The 17,069-nt window shown below is 31.2% G+C and overlaps 4 protein-coding genes across 5 annotated transcripts in view; 2 read left to right on the top strand and 2 right to left on the bottom strand.

Annotated features, from left to right (window-relative positions):
• Positions 1-4,905, bottom strand: part of LOC107436233 (citrate synthase) — a 32,532-nt gene extending 27,627 nt beyond the window's left edge. The window contains exon 1 of the mRNA XM_043051041.2: positions 4,564-4,905. The gene's annotated coding sequence lies outside the window, so the exon portion shown is untranslated. The remainder of the gene's footprint in view (positions 1-4,563) is intronic.
• LOC107436231 (secernin-3) overlaps positions 1-17,069 on the top strand; it is a 51,670-nt gene that overhangs the window by 13,047 nt on the left and 21,554 nt on the right. The gene's annotated exons all lie outside the window — the stretch shown is intronic.
• Positions 8,281-12,150, top strand: LOC107436232 (cilia- and flagella-associated protein 57-like). The gene has a single exon (XM_016047862.3). It carries the CDS (start codon positions 8,593-8,595, stop codon positions 12,148-12,150), a length of 3,558 nt encoding a protein of 1,185 aa, XP_015903348.2. The 5' UTR covers positions 8,281-8,592.
• Positions 16,139-16,510, bottom strand: LOC122271090 (uncharacterized). The gene has a single exon (XM_043051038.1). It carries the CDS (start codon positions 16,508-16,510, stop codon positions 16,139-16,141), a length of 372 nt encoding a protein of 123 aa, XP_042906972.1.

The raw sequence follows: 17,069 nt of genomic DNA, 5'->3' as shown, positions 1-17,069 counted from the left end.
CTGACATTTTTTGAGCTACAGCGTATATATTATACGATGCTCAAGTTATGGCTCGAGAGGTGCGTAAGGAAGTAGTTACAGTCGAATTTCTATTTAACGAACTTTCATTTTGCGAATTTCTCTATTTTCGATTTTTTTTTCGAGGAACCAAGAACATATTGGAAATTTCTTTGTAAAATAACTTCCAAATAAAGAAGTGAATATTCTATTTAACGAATTTTTATTTGTGATCTTATTTCCCAAAATATTTCTAAACATTTAAAACTTTTTAACGCATTTCATGGGGGAAATGAAATTGAATTGATTTTCGAAGCCACTTAACTTTTAGAGAAAGCAGTAAAATCCCTTGCTTTTTTGTTTTGTTTGTTTGCATTTCAAACGAAAAACTCAGACAAAATTAACGGATTTTGTCAGTAGCAATTAAACTTAAGAACGCATGTTGTAATGTGAGGTTAAAATTACTTTTATAATAAATGCAGCTATAATTTTATTAATTAATGTAGCTTTTTTTCAGTTGAAAACGTGTGTCTAGTATGATAGTGAAACCCTTGATATTGTTTAACTCTATTCTTGCTTTCTATGCATATTTCCATTGTTTTTAAGATTTATAAAACAAATAGTAGATGCTAGTACATAAGAATAAGCTGTAGGAAATGCTATTTTAATTGTGTCTAAGGTTTATGAATTTAAAACATCTTTTGTGTTTTTTAAGTATTTCAAAATGTGTTTTTCTATATAAAACTAATTTTCCATATAACGAACTTATTATCAGGATTTAGCCACTTCGTTAAATGGAGGTCCGACTGTAGTACATTACGTTATGGAGCTTCGCAATGAGTTTTCTTTCTTCTCTCACAACAAAGGTAGAAATAATTTTAATACTTTTGCTTCATACAATGCTGAAATATCTCGAACTAATACTTATAGTGGTTTTCATGATTTAATGGCTGCCAGACAGATTTTAAACTAAAATTAAATATGTCGATAATATTGCGGATATCCTTTGAAAATAGTTAAAATTGAAATCAAAGTACTTCCTCACGGGCAACAGATAATTTAATGAATTTTATCAGCCTAAAATATGTCAAAGAAGGTAATCAATCACGGTATAGAAATTCATTTCACGCACTTTTATAACTCTTTCCAAAAATGGCATTTAAGTTCTGGATATTTGAATCCTTACGATAACAAGCTTGGTATGAACTGATTTTGCATCCATTATTTATCCTTCTTCTCTGTTTAATTTTATTAACTTAAAATTAGTTTCTTTGCTATTGTTTAATTAATTTTTTAACCTTCTTTGCTAATTTGTAAAGCATATCTTTATATTAATTATATTTATATTATATTTATATTATGAAGGCAAAATACAAAATTTGAATGNATATTTTCTTTCTAGATTTTTTAAAATTTCTTTTTTGCTCTTGTTGATTTTATTAATAAAAGTCGTACTTTTTCTTAAGGAAATAGTGAATATGGCAGAAATTCGCCTCTTCGTAAAACCGTCATCTCAAGTTCGTTGATCCCTCCCAGACGTAGCTTGTCTGGCATGTTTAAGCAGATCGATAAAAAGTGGCATATTTGAAGTGCAAGGACAAGATAGACTCGTTTTGATTTAACCTATTTATTAAATCTAAAGTTTTTTTTTAAATTTCCAATTTTCATTTATTATTTGTTTAATTACCTACAATCCACTCATAAAATAGGATGATTCTTAATAAATTTTGATCTAATAATCAGTCTTTTTTTCCGTATTTTAAAAAAATGATCAGAAACATTAATTACTTTGTTCATGGTACAACATTAATAATGATTATGGTACAACATTAATAATCATGATAATCATTATTGAATAATTTATTATAATCAAATTAAAACTCGTTGATTTGATACGGGGTAATCATTAACCAATAAATGATAATTATTAATTAGGCTTCGAAGTAAGCAAGAAAAAGTTACTTTCTAAAGTCAAATATCTTTTAATATTATTTTCTGATTAAGTAAGTTTTTATTTTTCATAATCAATAGAGAAGAATCAATCTGCAGCTACTAAAGATCAACGTTATACCTCGTAATTTTAAAGACAACCCAGAATACGAGGGGAATCTTAGACCATGTATTGGGTTAAACTCTCCGTCGTGGAAGAGTTTTTGAATAAAACCAATTTCATTCTCGTTTCGGTAACGAAAACCTTCCGTGGTTAGCTAGATTTTAAGTTGATTCCATCCCATGGATATTTTTCGTGAGCACTGTGGTAGATACGAATCAGGAACAGATAATTTAATCTGTATTGTCACATTTGGAAGCAAGAATTCTTTCTGAACTATATCGATTAGGCTATTTTTTAATATTATTATTGCTGTTTTCATCTGAGTTAACATTTCGTCAGTTTAGGCATTTACAAGGCAGTGGCCACTCTTTCAGGGACTTCATATTAGGTAAGCCAGTGTTTCTCAAACTTATGACTTTTGTGTACCCTTTCTAAATTTTTCGTAACGCTGTGTATCACTAATAAAAAAAACCGAATGTATTTTTACTATAAAAAAAATGCACAAAGGTTAAAAATCACAACTGGCTGTTGACAGCATTAATTATTAACTGTTAACTCTGCGAAAAATAGCTAATAGAAAAATATGCAATGGTAAATTTTCATGGCTAGCTTTGTTTTTAAAGAAATTTTTTTGAAATTTTCGTTTGTTGCAAGAGATATTTGGCTACATCACTATCCACACTTTGGGAAACGCTGAGGTAAGCCAACGTTGCTGCCACAGTATGGACAAATAGTTTAGAGAATGAAAAAACATCCATGCATTTCCCGGGACTCGAACCCAGAACCTTTCTGATGTAAGGCCAGTTCCTTGACCTCTACACAGTCCGGTCGGCATTTCGATTAGGTTAATCGGCATAAATCCTTTCAATGTCCCTTCCTCATTTTGCCAATATTTAATTAATATTTATTAAATACCGATAACTCAAAAAAGCTAAAATATAAGAAAAATCGGGCCTCTGTTACAATTTATATTTTTTGTAGTTTTTTTTAAATGTAATAAAAGAAAAAAAAACTTTAAACTGGTGATTACAATGCGAAAAGTTCTATAAGTTAATTTTTTTTCTCTTCCAATTCTACTTTTTTTTTCTTTTCAGTATTTCAAAAGTGACTACCAACCATCTTTTTAATCGCCATTTGGAAGAAAAATCGAAAACAATGATAAAAAAAAATTTCACAATAAAAAGCATGGTTTTATGACAACAGTACAAACTAATTTTAATGAGGGAAGGCTATGCAAATATTTTAAGTTGAACTATTTGCTTGGTTAGAAGTTATTATACTATTAATAATTCCCCTCTTTTCAAAATGTGCAATTCTTCATTTTCTCCTACGCGTTCTTTTTATGGCTTCTGCTTTGTTTTATTTTTCTGCTCTTTGTGTCAATGTCACTCTCTATAAATACCGCATAAACTATCTATCAGTCTGCGATTTGAGTTCCGCCTTATTGGATTATACTATTCATTACAGCAGCGGTTCCCAATTTTTTTTTCCGACAATGGAACCCTTAATGATCAAACTTCTTTCGGAGGAACCCTAACTTTATAAAAAAGGAATATTAAGATAATAGTAAACGTTTTCAATAATAATATGGTATTTTATTTTTAGATTATTTAATAAGACGAATAAATTTTTTTCATTCAATTTTTGCGATTACCCCCAATATTTTGGGAGTGAGTTAGAAATCCAAATCAGTTGAGAAAAAGGTATGCATATTCAGAGAAAGTACGTTTTTTTGTGGTCTGATTTCGTAATTTAAAATATTGGTTGCACTAATTAATTAGCATATTTGAACATTTCGAGCTATTAAGATTGAGTCATGGAACGTGAAGATCCGATCATTAGATCAAAAATTATGGTCCTTTTTTTTGGAGCATTGTAGCATTTATTATGGTCCTTTTTTTTGGAGCATTGTTCTAATTGAGTATTATTTTTTTACGTAAGCAATAACTTATTTTAATAAAAAAATATATATCTGTCCGTTCTATGCTTATAGGTTTAAACTACATTTATTGAGCTAATACATAACGGTTAGCAAACATGCTTTTTTTATTCCCATAAAAAAGTATTATTGAAACTAGTGCGTCTCCAGTTTTTAACTTTTAAAAAAAATGTTGGTGAGTGAAATAAAGGAAACTGTAACATACTAATTCCGTCACTAATTTTGTGCCACTAATTTTTTATAACAATAAATAGAGTTACCATTTTTGATATTTTAAGGAAATAATAGTAATTCTGTATGCTAGCGAGTTAAGTATATAGGAAATCATAACAACGTTAGAACGAAGATTTTAAGTTTGACTCTACGACGTTGCGTTGAGATATGCTAATTCTCTTACTTTTTTTAACTCTAAAATTCCATGTTATAAACACCATTTATTTATTTTTTTACTCGTTTATTACTTTTGAGATTTTTTTCACATTCAAATAAAAAAATTTTTAGTAATATCATGCTAAATGACATGATTTCTAAGCTGTGAGCAGTAATCAAAAACAAAGAAACATAGGAAACATACCTCTCACTGGTGTCATGGTCTTCGATTCTCTTGGCATTCTGCGAAATTCAGAGACTTGAATTATTTCTCTGGTCTCTTGGGAATCTTGGAAAAGAGTAAAAATTGTTTATTTTATCCCTCTGAGTACGTTTTTCTTATCAGTTGGTAAAAGGACTCCCCAGCTACGGTTTCATTTCTTAGAAGGGGTCCATGGGCAATTCCATTCCTCTCTCTAAGGTTGATTATGTCATATAGCTCTAAGGGATAGACCTACAGGGGGTGGACAAAAATATGAAAACACTTCTACACTTACTCTATGTAAACAATCTTTCTTTTAACAGCAAATGTTTTGGAAAATTTTACACGACAAAACTTCTGGCACAATTTCTTTAGAATATGCTTGTTACTTTTTAGCCATGGGGTCCTTTATCTTTATAACACTAGATTGCCTAAGGAAGTCATTTTGACTGCTTTTAATTTCAATTGGAAAAACAATGATGTATACGTATGTAATGACACGATTTCTTAGAATTTTGTACAACATATAATTTTTTTATTGTTAATATGTACTGATAACTTATTATATAACTGTAAATAATATAAAAAATTGATTTTGACAAATCTCTTTACACATTCGTTTACAATCCAGTCATTTTGACTGCTTTTGGGAAATATAGGTATATACTAAGTTTCAGTCTTTCTAGTGTTGACTATGCGAAATTCAAAATGACCAAAATGAAGAGAGTTAATAACTTAATTTTAGTTTTAATTCCAGCAATTTTGAAATTATGCTTAAGGTTTGTTTAAGTTAAGTTTTCTAACCTTTGCTTATGCTTCAGTTTTATAAAAATGCTTTTAAAATTATAGTGTTATTAAAAATTGTAACATTTTTTTAACTTCTTGCTCTCATTTTGGTCAATGTAAATTTTTTGATTTGTTACAGATAAGCCGTGTTGAGCCTTTTAAAAATGTTGTGAAATTAACCGAAAATATGCTAATTCTAGTTTGCAGTTCTCTATCAATTTTTAAAACATTTTGTCGAATCCGGAGCAGTTGGTATCTCTGATAAAGTAAAGGATATCTGTCAAAATGATTTTGTATTTAAAATAATTGTTCCAGAGTGTACGTGAGAACAATGTATGTTAAAAAAAATCATGTTAATTTGAGAAAATTTTTCTAAAAGTATCACATTAGAAATATCAAATTGGTTCTTAGCGCACGTTTACAAAATTATTAAAAATTTTAAAAAGAAAAGAGAGAGAGAAAATTTGTGGCTCGAATGAATATGTTTCTTTGAGAACATTTTTCTAAAAGTATTATACAAGAAATAACAATGATACAGCTGAGCATTTTGTATGGTTTTCAATGACTTTTTGTCTAGACAATTTTTTTTCTAACTCTAGGCTGCTACTTCCTTCCGGCTCAAAAATTCGTTCAATAATTATTGAATGTATTATAACAATGCGTACGTAACTGTGTAACAAATTGTTTCGGGAAAAATTGACTCTAAACGTGTATAAATAATCAACGCTGCTCATTCTAAAACTTTTAATGGCATTGTTTCAAAACAATTTTTTCTAGTAAATCACGGGCAATAACTCGTTAACAATTTCTTCCATTTTCATTGAATACATTAAGTTTATAACATCATATATGTCAGCTTAACAATCAAGTTAATAATCAACAACGTCATTCTCAAATTTTCAATGACATTGTTTCAATTTTTTTTTATTTATTTGTAATTTGATAGGGCGAGTTGAATGAATTTAAAATGATTCTTCTAACCATGACCTATACCAAGTTTAATCCAGCCTCTTTTTATGTGTTTCTCAATAAACTTCTGTGGCTTTTTTATAAAACATATTTTAAATCTTTTGTATTTTATGTATTTACGTAAAATAAAAAAAAAATATAAAAAAAAAATATTAATATAAAAAAACATAAAACACATTACGTAAAATACAAAAAAAAAGGAAAAAAAAAAACACATCACATTATTAAGTGATCTATATGAACAATGTGTAATTTTGGTAAGTAAGATTTAGCAGTGTATAATTTTATAATTTTTTTTTTTTTGTTTTCTTTTTTTTCTTCCTTTTTTTTGTTCTCAAAACAGTACGGTATTGTATATACCTTTTTTAAGAATAATTTGAAATTTTCCTACTGAAATTAATATTGTATTTTAAATAAATTAACAGTTTCAAATTTTTTTTTCCTTTGACAATACAAATTTGCAAAAATCAGGACAAAAAATAATTATATAATAAATTTAAAAAAAAAAAGTTATAAGATAGCTGTTCTTGTTGAAAGAGCTCGGTGCCTGGGCCCAAATGTATTTGCAACAAAAAAAAATAGCTATTAATGTACTAATATTTTTGTAATTATTTTTTGAAATTATTAAAATATTGACTTAAGTAATTTTTGACAAATTAATATCCCAGTACTAAAACAAGTTTTTTTTTTTTTTTTTTTTTTTTTTTTTTTTTTTTTTTTTTTTTTTTTTTTTTTTTTTTTTTTTTTTTTTTTTTTTTTTTTTTTTTTTTTTTTTTNTTACACTTACCTCTTTTAAGAATTATTTAAATTTTCCAACTGAAATTAATATTTTAACTAAATTAACACTTTTAAATTTTTGTTCTGAGAATACAAATTCGTGAAAGTCAAATATAAAAATAGTTATAAAATAAATTATTAAAAAATAGGTTATTAGATATCATAGCTGTTCTTGTTGAAAGAGCTAGGTGCCTGGGTTTAAATGTCATTTGCAAAGTAGCTATTAATAGCACTATTATAAATATTTTTATAATTGTTTTTTTTTAATTATGAAAATAATATTTGAAATTATTTTTGACAAACTACTATCACAGAACTCAAAATAAGTTGTTGTTTTTTTAAATTTTATTTTTTAATTTGCTAATAAGTTGTCTTTTAGATTTATTCTTACAGCTTTTCCATTATAATTCAGTTTGTCATGGTATAAAAATTAATATGATTCTCTAGAAGTTTATGACCATTGGTCATACTATGGTACGGCTATCTAATTTAATTCTGTCTATTATTTTAGTCCTAATTATTCAGTAAATTATTTTATTATTTATTTATTGCAAAAATTAAAAGTTTTTGTGATTACTTTATAGCTTTATACATACATTAAAACACACGCATATTTAAAAAAAAAAGTGAAAGGGAGAAAAATGTAAACTAAAACAGTTATGAGTTGTTAGTTATTCTAAATTACTTTGCAATATTCTTGTTTAGCTTATAGCTTTATCAGGACAACTAAAAGCTAATTAAGCGGAAAATGCGTTTATGTTTCGTTTTTCATTCCAAATTATTATGCTATGAAACATTAAATGAATAATTAATTAGTCGACATCATATGGACTCTAATATACGCAGAATTTGGTTTTAATAAAAAATTTCCAAAGATATTAGGGGAAATTTTGCATTATCTCCAAATATAATCGCCAAATATTTGAAAAAACATCTTGAGGATTAAATGATTGACAATCAAATAAAATTAATTTCAGTTTGTTAGAAAACATTATGATAGAAAAAATAATATTTTTATTGCAATCTACTTTCTATCAATATTGTCGAAAGTAATTGCTTTTTTTTTCTTCTTCCTGTTTTTAAAATTTAATTATTATGTTTTATTTACAACGTCGCTGTCTGAATCATTCGTACATATAAATGATTTCGTGATTTTTTTTTTTTTTTTTTTTTTTTTTTTTTTTTTTTTTTNTTTTTTGTCCAGATTTTCCTTGTTCACATTTAGTTTTCGCTTTATTCACCTGTTTTATCATCATACTGGTTTGTTTCTAAGAGTTATAAAAATTTCTGTTGCTATGGCAACCAAACAAAATTGACGAATATTTTGAAACAATATTTTATAGCTTAAAAAAATGTCTCTTTGACTTGAGATTTTATTTTTGTAATTAACTGAAGTTTAGCTTCAAGAAATGCATAAATTGCACAAACTTTATATGTTTTTATAACCAAAAAGTAGCCATGTGTTCGAAATATATGTATTTGAGGCTTTAGTTAAGCTCAATGGATCTAGAATTCGTTCATTCCTTTGGTGGAAATGTTAAAGGGAATCGGAATGTAACTTTCTACAATGACACAACTGTAGGATTTATCGCAGGAAAATTGTGTGTTTTGTATGATTTAGAAACATTTTCGCAACGGCTTATCAATATTATAGATGGTAAAGAAATATCTACCATAACAAGATGTTTCAACCACCTAGCTCTAGCAATCAAAGGAAAACCAGCGTCCATTTGCTTATATAATTTAGAGTCAGAAACTAAAAAGTTGTACAATGGTCCTAAATCAATGGTAAGTGACTCATTCAGTTGTATTTCCATTTCACAAAGTCTCAGATTTGTTGCTGGTTCTGGGAGTGAACCCGATTGGCTCGTTGTCCTTTGGCTGTCTCTGACGCGCCAGATAATTACAACGTTTAGTCCTACGACTTCCAAGCCTGATTCCTTCATCAGTGATATTTCTTTCCATGCTGGTGGTAGAGAAGAGGTGGTTGTAGTTGGCAAGCAGATTCTGCGAGTGTATGAATACCAGGATGAAGATAATACTGGGGAGATTAACTTCTCTGAAATCATCATCGAAAAGTTCGAAAATGAAGAATACACATCCATTACTTGGACTCAGAAGGAAAATCTCGCCGTTGGTACAGTAAGCGGAAAGATTTTGTTTTTTCGTGGCATCGAAATGGTTAAAGAAATATCCGTGGTGCATTCATTGGCTCCAGAGTCGGAACAACTATCTACAAGTTCCAACTCTGTGACATGTTTGGCTGTTTCCCCCACAGAATTATTCTGTGTATTCGGGGAAAATGTTGTTACTTTCAAAGGCGAAGAAATAGCTGAATATGATTTCTATAGAATGTTGCTGTTGCCAAAGAATGAAGACATTTCAGTTCTTCCTGGAATTCTCCCATCAAAACGGGGTACTGTCAACCACTTGGAGGTTAGTTCTAATAACCGAACTGTTGTACTTTCTACTGATCTTGGTGAGTTAGCTTATTTTAATTGCAGCGAAGTAAATGGTAATTATTTTAAGCTTCTTCTACCCGCTCAACATGTTGAACCGATTCTCTCTTTGTCATGTGCCAGAGGAAGATCTCTTATAGCAACATGCTCAAAAAACATTTTTATTTTATGGAATTACGAATCAAAGAATCAAGAAGCATATTTAAAGTTCAAAGACGAAATATTATCTATGGCTCTTCATCCTACCGGATTATACGTGGCAATCGGATTCAAGTATTATGCCAGAGTTTGCACAATCGTGTGCAATGGCTTAAAAGATAAGAAAACATTAAAAGTTGAAAGCTGTTCGAAAATAAGCTTTTCAAACGGGGGTCAATACCTAGTTCTGGCCAATGATTTTTGTATGAGCGTGTACCGCTTCGTAACTTTTTCCCTTTTGGCAAAACTTGCAGGTCACGCTGGTCTAGTTACTGATATTGTTTGGAAAGAAAATGATATGAAAGTTGTTTCGTGTGATACCCGTGGTGTTATTTGCGAGTGGGATGCTGTTTCTTGGGATAAGATTTGGGCCAATACAGCTATTCTTTCATATTCTAGTCTTACTGTCACCCCCAATAATCAATTTATCATAACTATTTGCAAAGAAAAGGGTATTAAATGCTTGCGCGATGCCATGGTACTCTGGGAATCAAGCTCCAGTAAAGAGTTAACAGTCATTGCTTCAGATCACATGGGAGAAGTGTTATATTGCGGGACTATTGATGGAAATATTGGGAAACTTATTAGTCCCGATTTTAAAGCTCTTGATGAAGTATATGCGCATAATGGAAGAACTATCGATATTGAGTTCAGTTCCGATTTAACTTACTTGTTTAGTGTTGGAACTGATGGGCTTTTAATGTGTTGGAAAGGTCCTAATAAAAATTCCAGTCCAGCAAAGTGCACTTTTTCCGGAGTAAATTTTCTCTCTAGCTCTGATTTTGAAGACCAGAAAAAGAAACTGAAACTGATAAACATGTCAATACAAGAAAATGAAATAGGTTATGAATGCGAACTTAAACTAAACCAACTGAAATACGAGGAAAGCATGAAAAACATGTTTCTGCGGCATGAATTAATTTTGAAAGAGCTAAATCAAATGATTTTCGTGATGAAAAGTGACAAGAAGCAGTCTCTTCTTTTTGATTCAGATCTCACACAGCCTTTAAAGAACATTGAAGACGAGCTTAGGAACAAAGTATTTAACTACACTGTAGAGTTAGATGCAACTTTTAAAAAGACGGACGAATGCGTATTAGACCACTCCGAGAAAGTTGCTGATTATCAGGATAGGGTGAGAGCTTTGGAAGAATCCTACGCAAATACTTGGTCTGATGACACTGATAAAGAAGAAGCTATTCTATTAGAAATCAAAGAAGCTGAACGTATTCTGCTGGAAGAGAAAAGAAGTACTCGAAATAAAAAGCAAAACTTTGAAGATGATAAGAAAAGACTCGATGCAAAAGCCAAGGCTAAAGTAGATCGCGAACATGCAGAACAGATAGCAACACTGAAAAGAGAACAGGATAAAGTAGAAAAAATGAAAAGGGAAACCAGGAAATTAACCAACATGCTGACTTTCGTTCAAGAAGACAATCAGAGAAAGCGTGACGAAATATCCTTGCAAATCGAAAAGAATATTCAAGAAAAAACCAAATGTGTTTTGGTAGTTGAAGAGGAATTGAAAACTAAAGAACACGAATTTAAGAGGAAAGAAAAATTGCTGCAAAATGTCGAAGCAGAATTTTTCACCTCAAAAAAAGATGTTGAGAAGCAACGTAGATTCCATTCTGTTTCTAAAAGTGCCGTTGATCAGGTTAAGTCTTCGATTGCGACTGCGGAAGATGAGGTACAAGCGCGGAAAAAGAAAATCACGAACATGACAGTATCTTTTACAAAGCTCGAAGCAGACATAAAAATTGCTCAGGATCAGTGTTCTGTTATAAATGATAAACTGAAGGATTCAGTGGAAGACTTGCATCAAAAGCAAGATTTAATTCGATCCAATCAGAGTATATTAACCAAGTACAAGAACCTGTTACATGAGAGTCTTTCACCTACATGTGACGCCGAAAAAGTCAAACTAGATATATTGCACGTTTTGGCGCAGTACAAAAGTCGAACTGATGAATCTTTAGATTCAAATCTAAAAGCCGAGTTTGAGCATCAAATAAAAAAACTGCAAGATACCTATGAGGGTATAAAAAAACAACCCATGAAAACAATGAAGAATTTGGCAACGGCAGATTTTCGATTGTCGCAAGAGAACTCGAAGCTTTTGAAAGAAGTTCATGAATTGCAAAGAGATGTGGGACAGTTGAGAGACGTAATTTTCAAAATGGAGACCAGCATGGGACTGCCTTTTATTCGAAAGGCTAGACCAACAAAAGAGATGAAGGAATTACGCGACAAAATTGAACTTGTGATCTCTTCCACAAAGAAAGATAGAACGAAGAGTGCCGAGGAAATGGCAAATTTGGATAAACTTATTGAAGAACAACAAAACGAGTTAATAAGATTAAAAAATCTAATTTCGGAAGAGAAAAAAAGAGTAAAGTAGATACATAGGGATCCTTCTGTTTGAAATTAAATTCCTTTCATCTTAAAACTTTGTATGAATAAATTTATTTATTTATTTATTTATTATAATGATTATGGTCTTCCTTTAAATTTTACTGGTCAAGGGTTTTTAATGAAAAAATTTATTTTAAACGGAAAATAAGAAATAAATTAAAGCCCACAATAGTGACAGTCATTCCCACCTCCAAAAATAAATAAATAAATAAATAATAATAGAGCCTAGTATGAAAAATAGATGGAACCCTTGTCAGCTTGATTTTATTTTTTATTTTATAACCGTCGTTGAAGAACCGACCCAATTTTGGGTTTACGACTACTAATGTTCAACTCCATAGCTTTGTAATTTTGAACCAATCTAGACAAGCAAACTCTTAGATCAGTACCCCCAAAGGTAGGATTTGTTATGGGAACATGAAGGACTTTGTGACTCGACAGATTTAACGTACATCAGTCACCATTTACTACACGGGGAGTCTTTGGCCGGCGGGGATCGAACCCACGACCTCTTGGACAAGGGCCCAGTGTCCTACCAATCAGGCTATCCCGACCTTTGTCAGCTTGATTACAGCGAAAAAAATCCTATTTATTATTTGTTTATTTACTTTAAATGTTGGAATGACTTAAAGATATTGTTTTTTCTTTTCTTCTTTTAACGCTGAAGCATAACAAAGCAGCTGTTTAATTTAAACATTAATGTACTACCATTATTTTCACTTCTTACAGCATGAAAAGTCATTTCAAAATAAAACGTTGGTATGGGTCAAAATATATTTGATCAACGTGCATATCCCGGTCCTTCTGCCATTGAGCCGGAATGGTTTAAGGCACTGAGCTGTTATTGGAGAAAAAGCCTGAAACAAACTCAACCCCGACTGCTGCTTTAAGCCCGCCCAGTTTCAGGTCGATGTGTACCAGCTAGTCTAGAAAGTACAGGTGGTCGGTGCGAAATGCTGACAACATTGCCACCACCATACCGTTGGACACAAAATTGCGGAGTCTTGACCTCCTGGCATACAATGGGCTGATGCAGAAATGGTTTACAATACGGCATTTAAATATTTAAAACAAGCAGAGTCGATGTTTTTAACAGCTGGTTGTAAAATAATTCAACCCCACGTTTATTATTTTTGGGGTTAAAATTGAAAAATGGGCATTATTTACAATTAAAAATTTCAACCGAGATTTTCTGAGATGACTCTTAAAAAACCTAACTGGTAGTTAAAATAAGGATGCATAAAATGCTTTTAGATAAAATTTTGCCATCCCACAGTTAAAGTAATCTAAAATAATGTTTTTTGAGGTTTTAAAATTTATTTCTATACAAATGTGCAAAAATTTGATAACTGTTGGAAAATATCTTCAATACTTAAGATGTAAAATGCATAAAAAAGCAATATAGATTTTATATCAAGAGTTATAAAATCACATTTCAATTTTTATTGTAGATAAATTGTGATTAGATCATGTAATTTATGAAGGAAAGAAATGTTATAGCCGGAAGAAAATATATGAATGGAATTTAATATGTTAAAGCAGAACTTTTAAACGTAAAAATTCGTGTAATTTTTTTTATATTATTGTAATATATATTTATGCAGCTGCACATTGTTTTACTTCAAGGACAAATCAAAAGAATAATACCAGATTTAAAAATAGTAATTTATCATCTATTTCCATACTCAATTTCATTTTTATTTTAGGCTTTTATGGAAATGTTTGTGAGCCGTATTTTTAGTGCCTTGCATTTTAGTGTCATATTTTTAGTGCCTTGAACTCGAATCAAAGCCATAATTTTAAGCAATACATATACTAAAAGGCCGGGATAGCCTGGTCGGTAGGGTGCTGGGCCCATGTCCAAGAGGTCTTGGGTTCGATCCTCGCCGGCTGAAGATTCCCGGTGTAGTAAATGGTGACTGATGCACGTTAAATCTGTCGAGTCTCAAAGTCCTCCATGTTCTCATAACAAGTCAATACCTCTGGGGGTACTGATCCAGGAGTTTCCTTGTCTTCTGGATTGGTTCAATATTACAAGGCTACGGAGTTGAACATTGGTAGTCGTAAACCCATGAAATTGGATCGGCTGTTCAACGACGGTTATAAAATAAAATAAAATACATATACTAAGGGGAGTGTTCGCTTTCCAATGAGGCGAACCGAGTTCGAATCCCAGTCGATACGAATTCCGCATCCAACTTACACCTACCACAGTGCTGACGTGAATAATCCTCAGTGGTAGACGGATCTTGGGTTCGAGTCCCCTTGCTATCAGGCTAACCTTGGGAGGTTCTCGTGGTCTTCCTCTACACAAAAAAAAGTCCTCCACGAAGGCAAATTTCTCCCTATACTCGATTCAGGAGTTCCCTTGTCTTCTGGATTGGGTTCAAAATGACAAGGCTACGGAGTTGAACATTAGTAGTCGTAAACCCATAAAATTGGGAACCCAAGACATTGCTACGTCGGAGTAATTTTTCAAATGTTTAAAAAAGTAAGATCACAGACGCTTTTTTATTTTTTTAAAGTTGTGACTAGACATTGACATTTTACGCCATTTTGATAATTAGCATAGCTGCCCAAAGATGTACAAGACATAGACCTACGATTAAACTTGCCTAACAATCGTGAATAATTGTAACAAGCTCACACTTACAATCTTTGTTAAAATAGCATATCATTCACAAAAAAGCGTCATTTTATTGAACGACAAAATCTTCGAAAAACAGCCTTAAAATCAACGTATAATAATTCTCAGTTTTTTGCATGTTATGAAGCGAAACATTTCTATGTTGGATCAGCTTTTAAAACGTTACAAAGTTAGATCACAGACTTTTTTAATTTTTACAAAATAGTGGCTTTACTTTAACATTTTGTTCTATTTTTAAAATTAGCGAAGCTGGCACTGTGTTGAGATATGACAAAACTTACCTAACAGTCAGAATTATGAATAACTGTTACAAATTTACAATTTTTTATTACAATAGCATAGCATACTATTAAAGTGCTATTTCATAAATCCACAGAGTCTTCAAAGAAATATAATTACGTTAATGCTTAAGGTTTAGACAGCAATTACAGGCATTTTGTTTGTGTTAAGATAAATGTGCTTATCATAAATCCATCTGATTCTTAAGTTAAAAAGGAGTACAATTACCGTGTAATCGAGATAAGAAAAAGAGAATAAATAGATAAACAAAATCTCCGCCACTATTTAAGCATCATATTTATTTGTTTGGCGGAAATTGTACAATGTCCTTTATCGTTTTACAAATCGCTCAGACTCAGCCGCATTTGAGGATAAAAAGTTGATTCAACGCACGGGTGAATTTGATGGAAAGGTTTGGGAGGAAGCCAAACGACCTACAAAAGTGATAAGATATTAAAAGCATCTGGCGAAAGGATAATAAGCGGAAAAATGTCCCGATTGATTTTCAGGCGAATCAAGTGGAATATTAATGCAGTTTTTTTTCTTCTTTTTTTTGCTCACAGTTACTAATGAATTAAAAGATAAAATTTTCGAAAGCAACTGGCTCTTATGAAAATATTAAAAATGTAACTACAGATAACCAGGTTCCGATATGCTTTCATTCAATGCCTACAATTTCGCTCTGAGAATTTGAAAAATGTTTTTAGACATTGATGTTAATGACTTCCGGCAGTTTACAGTTAATGGAGTTTCTGGTTTAACGGTTACGGATATTAATACTAAAATGATTCTAATCACACGGTTATCGAAAGGCTTTCGATTTACAGAATTTGATTTCCACTAACTATGAGAAGAAGGATATTAATAGTTATGTTGAGAGATTGTATATTTATTGTATATTTATTGAGAATAGCATTAAATGAAGCATAAGTTTGATTAATGAGACATTTAAAATATTTTATGTCTGTTTTTGAATATTAAAGCAACGGCTTCATAATAGTGGTCTTTCATTTCAGTTTATATATATATACACTGAGTGGCCAAATTATTATGACCACCCCTTCAGTGGTCTGCTTCCATACCCTATACGGCGCAATGTGCGTCGAACAGTACGTTCAGAGACGTTCACAGTTGCTCCTTGATTAAGATCACTTGCAATTTGTCGCACTGTTGCTCTCCTGCTGCGCTGCACAACCCTGGTCAGCCTTCTCTCTGTTCGAGCATTCAGTACCCTGTGACGACCACAAGTCTGACGTTGAGATCCGGTTTTTTGCTTGATTGTCCATTCTTTGTACACATTAACAACTGCTGCTCTAGAACACTTCACAAGTGCAGCCGTTTTGCTGTTGCTCGTTCCGACACATCTCGCACCCACAATCATTCCACGTTGAAATTCAGTGAAATCACTTTTCTTTCCCATATCTGAGCAAGCAACACAGTATAACTGATGACTCACTTGTCCAGCATTCCCGTGTTATGGTTATCTTGCCCTCTAGCGGCAACGCTGTGCGCAATAACTCATTTGCATAAAACTCTGAGGTGGTCATAATAATTTGGCCACTCAGTGTATATATAATTATCAGGTGATACAAGATAGCTTTATTGTTTTTGCGCAGCAGGAACCGGTTTGCATTTGTTTACGTTCGTGTATCAATTGGTAAATACGTAAAAAATATATACAAATAGGAAGTATATAAAAAATCTCCTGAATAAAAACCCATTACATGTATGTTTAAATATAAAGATATTGCATACAAACTCGATCAAAACATCTAATTATTAAAATACTGCAATGCGTCTCATAATTTGATCTAATTATTATAATATACTAATACAATATCTGAAGTAATAAATATTCTATATTTATATAATATATCGTCTAATTTATCCAATCGTCAAATTTATAATATATATCGTCTAATTTAACCAATTGATACGCAAACTTAAACAAGTGCAAACTGGTTTCAGTCGCTTAAAAA

The sequence above is a fragment of the Parasteatoda tepidariorum genome, chromosome 1 (genome assembly GCF_043381705.1).
Source record: "Parasteatoda tepidariorum isolate YZ-2023 chromosome 1, CAS_Ptep_4.0, whole genome shotgun sequence".
NCBI lineage: Eukaryota > Metazoa > Arthropoda > Arachnida > Araneae > Theridiidae > Parasteatoda > Parasteatoda tepidariorum.
Note: the sequence above shows the minus strand (reverse complement) of the source record. Positions and strands in the feature narration are given on the sequence as shown.

Bases quoted from the DNA above. Each gene is read 5' to 3' on its own strand.
- LOC107436232 (XM_016047862.3), top strand. From the start codon at position 8,593: ATGGATCTAGAATTCGTTCATTCCTTTGGTGGAAATGTTAAAGGGAAT.
- LOC122271090 (XM_043051038.1), bottom strand. From the start codon at position 16,510: ATGGGAAAGAAAAGTGATTTCACTGAATTTCAACGTGGAATGATTGTG.